Below are 5,721 nucleotides of genomic sequence, written 5' to 3' on the forward strand. Positions count from 1 at the left end.
TTGGGACCAAAATGCTTAGCAGGCAAACAACAAATCTATCAACTGTCCAAAATCCATGGTGTTTTGTAGTATGTAGTATCATTTATATACTTCGAAACAAAAATTATTGAAAACCTGCATTATGTACTTTGGAGTTGGCTCTTTCTATCTAGCCTAATAATTCTTTAAGTCAAGTCTGCTAGATATTATATATCATACCAATAGAGTTCATTGAACCTTACTTAACTACTTTATAATGTTTTCATAGTATTTAGTATTACATCATACTAATATTAAATAATGACTATAAGTCTTGTTATCTTGTTATCTTTATGGCTATCTACGCATATAAGTGGCACAGAACAGATTTTGTATTTTATCCCCTGGTTTCCTGCAACTCCAAGAAGAATTTTAGGTTACAAGCAAACCGACTATCTATGTACATACTTTTATTGAAAGTTAATAGAAAGCTGCAAAAAATTATTGAATACTTGCCATGATTTTTACTTTCCAATGTTGTTCAACTATTGTTTTCAATTATTTCCACTACCTGAAATTTGTTATACTTATTGTTATGTTACTTTCTGATTTTACCAGTACAGACTAGCACAAGTGAATTTGTGATTGTATCTTATTTTCATTGAAACCAACCTTAGACTACATACATACATATGTATCAAAACATAAAAATGTTGAACATCCATAGGCTAAATGCAGTTTCGTTGTGTAAAGTATTATTGTTTCAATGCCACTTTGGCTTTAATTTTTGTCAGTGCCCAATACACAAGTGCACTTCAACAATACAGTGTACCAAAAACTAACACAGCATATTGTTTCTGATTAAGACTACTACTAGTCTAAAGTAAAACAAAAAATTATATTCGTGTTGTTTCTGATTAAGACTACTACTAGTCTAAAGTGAAACAAACAATTATAGTCATGTTGTTTCTGATTAAGACTACTAAGTGCAACAAACAATTATAGTCGCTTGACTCACAAAATTAGCATAAAAATACTCGCAGCTCTTTTGTTTTTGTACTCTTTTCACTTTTTGCATGAAACAAACATCAGGTGTCCATGGGAAATCCTTTTCTGTAAATATCTTTCCAATTCAGAAGATTTTACCATTGGTGAGGTTTCGATTTGTAACTATGGCTTAGAAAGAATGCTGCCTGTGATACCTTTTGAGCCATGCTAACAAATAGTTAAATAAAAAAGCACATCTAAAGAGCAGCATGTGACAGCAAAATTGCTTATGTACTTTTTTAAAAGTATTTTGTCCAAAATACTTATCCAATGTTTACATTCAACTTGTGTATTGACCGTCAAAACTATCTGCATAAGCAATATTCATACCTCCACAATATGCATCTATCCCAAGATACAAATCTCAAGGGTTTGATTCTGATGCCAGCTGACCCATCTGTTCCGTGAGATTATCCATATTTTTATTTTTGTTCCACCAATTCCCATTTTCAGATGGTTTCTCACCCTGATCTTTGGTAAGACTTTCCTGCGCCGCAGACTCAGCCTCTTCCGTTCCCCCTGACGTTGCACTCTCTGCAAGAAATTGTTCCCAAAACACATCGTTGATTTCTGGCAACAGATCCTCACCATCCAACATAATATCTCCATCACCCTCTGAGGAAAACCTATCTCCGTCAATGACTAATCCCATCTCCATAGCTATTGGTTCAGAGTGGGTATCTTGTGTAAGTATTTTAGGCCGCATATAATCTTCACTAGGAATACTGCCATTGTGATTAACTGTCACTATGCTTTGCATTTCAGGTAATTCAAGCTGAGAAGTAGGAAGATCCGTGCTTGTGACGATGGATTCTGCCAAATTTGAAAATGAATGCATATCTGCCAACCCTGAAGATACAACCATTTCAGGGAATCCTGAAGATGCAACAATCTCTGGCAATTCAGCCGAGCAGTGCATATCTGATAATGTCGAAGATGCCTGAATATCAGAAATGTCTGAAGTGACACATGCATCTGAAAATCCTGATGTTCCATGCATCTCTGTAAGAGTTACTCCTGACTGTCGACCTATGGATCTCCCATTTCCATTGTCAATTGCTTCACTTGAAGAACGTCCAACATCTAAAACGTTATCCAATCCATTTGATGATGATTCTAACTTATTAGAAGTCTCAGTGTTGAAAAGCTGCATAAGCAATGCTTTGGCAGCATCGCTTAAAGCAGGTTGATACTTCACAATCTGGCCATCTGGAGAGCCATGTTGCCCATCCTGTGAGTTTTCTTCTTGCTTGGGTAATCGCCTTTTCTTGTTAGTTGCCGCAAGACGTATATTGTTTTCATTCTGTTGCACAAGCTGTGCCAAAAACCCAGGATTCTGCATGGCTTTTGCCAAGAATGACATCATTTGTTGCTGCCGTTGTTCCATCCCTTGAAGGCGTTGAGACACTGTCTGTAGCTGGAGATCGGTAGACTGCTGCTGCTGCCTCAGTCTGACTAGTTCTGACATCAATACATTCTTATCCCGTTTGAGCCTCTCAATTTCTTCCTCCAGACCAAATTTCCCAACTTCTACACATGCACCGACAGAAGAGCTCTGTCCCTGTTGCTGCGGTGGTTGAGTGTGGCTATGTGTAGGCTTCCGCCTATAAATATTCTTTAGCAAATGTTTTTGACCTCTAAGAAAACCTTCGTTTGCAAATTCCCATCGATCTGGATCAACTTTTCTAAACCCCTGTTTAAACAAATGTACATGTGAGGACAACTGTAACTGGTAAAAATTTACATAATTAAGAAACCTTACCCCCTGATTTTTTTCAGAAATCATACTCTTTTCTGGAACAAAAATAAAATGCTGAGGCTTGTTCAATGCTGTTAAAGAATTAGTTAGTTAATGTCGCATGGGATAATAATTATTTCCAGAATCGTATTGCTATATAGAGATTTTGTGTTACAGACTACAGTTGGCAAAACTAGCTATTAGAAAAATAGGCTGACAAACTTGAGACCAGATCATTTTTCAATTTGCAACAGTATGGAAAATTTCAAAATGATCAAAAAGGGTTCATGACAGTGGCAACTAAATCTATCAATATGTTACTGCAGTTTAGAAGATATTCAAAAAGCATGCCATTATAAAAACGAAGAAACACAAGCAAGATGGAAAAAGCATCAAATTTGACCAAATGCTTGTATCCAGCATCAGTTAGCGACCAAAACAACGGAATATGAAAAACGATTGCAATGCTCCTCGTATCTCAACAGAGTCCTTGGCAAATCTAGTACATACTCCTGTAATCACTTATAACTTCCCTATTACTTGGAAAAAAATGTTGTCCCAACATAGAACTGCCATCGGACTTACATATGTGTTTAGTTGTCTCACGAAGCTTGAAAAATTGTTGTGTTTGAAATACTTTGGAAGAAGGTCTCGAGCAAATTCAGGTGGATTCCAAACAATAAAACTGTTATTGCCAGGGCTCCATGACACTATCGAGTCTGTCGCTGGATCATCTACCATGTCATAGGTCTTTGTGAGGAAAGGTGGGGGAGCATTGCTAGTGCTGCTAGTCTGTGATCCATCCATGACCAAGATATCGGTAAAATAATACGTATATATATTCGCCTTATACTAGTAGACCATATCCACCAGGAAGTTACTGATTCCTCCTGAACACGATTTGCAAGTACGTCTGGTCTAAGAAATCCCAAAATTGCATAAGACTGCAATTGCTCCTAAACGACCACAAATTCGGGAGAGCCTCACTCAACAATTTCGCTGACTGGTCACTGCATACCAACTGAGATACATGCTTACTTCATCTGAAAGGAATGTGATGCATCTGGATAGTTCCTGGTCCGCCTCTAAAAATGTCTCAAAGTGAACCCATTTACATGTTGTTGTATCCAAAAATAACCAAAGCATGCAAAAACCTCCACGCACATCGGTGAGATTCAAGCCTAATCCCTCCAAAACCCTCACGTGTGTAAATCGCTCAAAATGGAGCAGTTAACATTCTTTTAAGAAACGCATCTGCAACATAGCGCCATATTCCTCCGATATCTGCCACACTCTAACCCTAGGTCCTCGAAAAAATTAAAATTGCTAATCAATGGAAAGCTTACCCGCTTCCAATGCGGGAAAACCGGATGCACACAAAATTTCACGACTCGACCGAATTAAAACCCCAGTTCGCTCAGAAATAACTCGAGCCGATCCGATCCAGCGGCTCTCAGAGTAAATCCCTAGCGGCAAATCACAGAATAACGGCTGGAAGCTCTAAAACAGCACAGAGGACTTCGGAGTGAATACCTTTAATGCAAGACATTTTGATGGATAAATACCCATATTGTATATCATTTTGAAGCTCTCGATACGCGGGATGTGGTGGAAATGGTGCCCAGCGGCTTTGAAGCGTGTTCCGCATGCGATTGCATGCTGAAATGAGCTTCAATCGTCGGGCTTCCAGCGAAAAAGGGGACCAAATCCGTTCTCGGGCAGTGTCCCTGAGAGTTTGTCGGTTGCCGAGGAGTTCTAATTGGGAGATGACGAAGCGGGTCGTGAGGGCAGTGGCAAAGCGATCGAATAGGCTCGACCATGTCTGGGATTAGTAGGGTTATTTTCTCCTCCTCTCGATTTTGCATGGAGATCAATATTTTCTTTTGCTCGATTCCACGTGGCATTTATTTTCCTTGTGGAGAGAGAAGTTACACTTGGCGACGGATTCAATGTATTTTTTATCATCTAACATCATATAAGTCACATGAGTGGAATATACGTATTTATTATTTTTATTTTAATGTCAATAACATAATTTATGTTTATCAACCATATATGTTCTCTTCCATTCCATCATCCATGACACGAGGTAAGTGGATCAGCTTGCTTTTGCATCAGAGTGCCGTGCTCTTCGTTGGCTTGCTTTATCCATTCTGTGGTTTTGTTGTGAGGTAAAAGCACTTTACTAATAACTTTAATGTATAATTTGATTTTCTAAATACAGCTTGATAATGTATAATTTGATTTTCTAAATAGAGCTTATAATGTATAATATGATATTATTTATATAGATATGTTTGGTTGTACTTTAGTTGAGCAACTAATGTCAATAATATTATTTATATTTATAATTATTCATGTTCTCTTCATGATTCACAAAAGAGAGTCAATTCAATGGCTTAACTTTGCAGGGGTCATTTTTACTTCGTTTGTGTTGGCTTTTGTGTGGCTATGTTTTGAGGCAAAAGTATTTTGTAATGTTTATTAATGAGTTCCTTTGGATGTGACAATGAATGATTTGATTTATTAAACATTGGGTTATTTATAGTAATATGTTTGGTTGTGGTCTAACGTTTGTAATAGTTACTAGGTAAATTAGTATAAATTAATACCACGGTAAATAGTAATATTTTTATTTATTAATTATTTATGTTTTTTATGTTATGATTCATGAAATAAGGTCAATTTAGTGGTTGAGCTTTGTACATGTGTCTTATCCTTACTTGGCTTGCAATACAATACCTTTTGTGTGGCCTTGTTATGAGACAAAAGTACTTCCAAAGCTTGTGAGTGACTTAGCTTGGGCTCCATAGTGGATGATATGATTTACTAAAATATTGTTATTTATGGTGATATGTTTGGTTGTGACTTAGTGGTTGAAATAGAGCTATTATGTAAACTAGCTTAACCAAGGTTAATATCATTATCTATGTTTATTAATTATCCATATTATCTTCTATTTTGTAATTTATGAGGCA

At 36.9% G+C, this 5,721-nt stretch overlaps 1 protein-coding gene across 1 annotated transcript; it reads right to left on the bottom strand.

Moving 5' to 3' along the window:
• Nucleotides 1-1,115: 1,115 nt before the first annotated feature.
• Nucleotides 1,116-4,605, bottom strand: LOC149250795 (heat stress transcription factor A-1-like). Its single transcript, XM_089459234.1, has 2 exons — nt 3,329-4,605; nt 1,116-2,698 (listed from the first exon to the last, which is right to left on the bottom strand). The coding sequence occupies exons 1-2, from the start codon at nt 3,548-3,550 to the stop codon at nt 1,370-1,372; spliced, it is 1,551 nt and encodes a 516-aa protein (XP_089315360.1). The 5' UTR covers nt 3,551-4,605; the 3' UTR covers nt 1,116-1,369.
• Nucleotides 4,606-5,721: the final 1,116 nt, after the last annotated feature.

This window comes from Pinus tabuliformis, chromosome 7 (genome assembly GCF_031772625.1).
Source record: "Pinus tabuliformis cultivar Carrire ecotype Pingquan chromosome 7, CPIR1, whole genome shotgun sequence".
Taxonomy (NCBI): domain Eukaryota; kingdom Viridiplantae; phylum Streptophyta; class Pinopsida; order Pinales; family Pinaceae; genus Pinus; species Pinus tabuliformis.

What these genes read in the sequence shown, in the direction of transcription:
- LOC149250795 (XM_089459234.1), bottom strand. Translation starts at nt 3,550, where the DNA reads ATGGATGGATCACAGACTAGCAGCACTAGCAATGCTCCCCCACCTTTC. An exon ending in TGAGACAACTAAACACATAT is followed by an intron (nt 2,699 to 3,328) that starts GTAAGTCCGATG and finishes TTGTTTAAACAG; the next exon opens with GGGTTTAGAAAAGTTGATCC.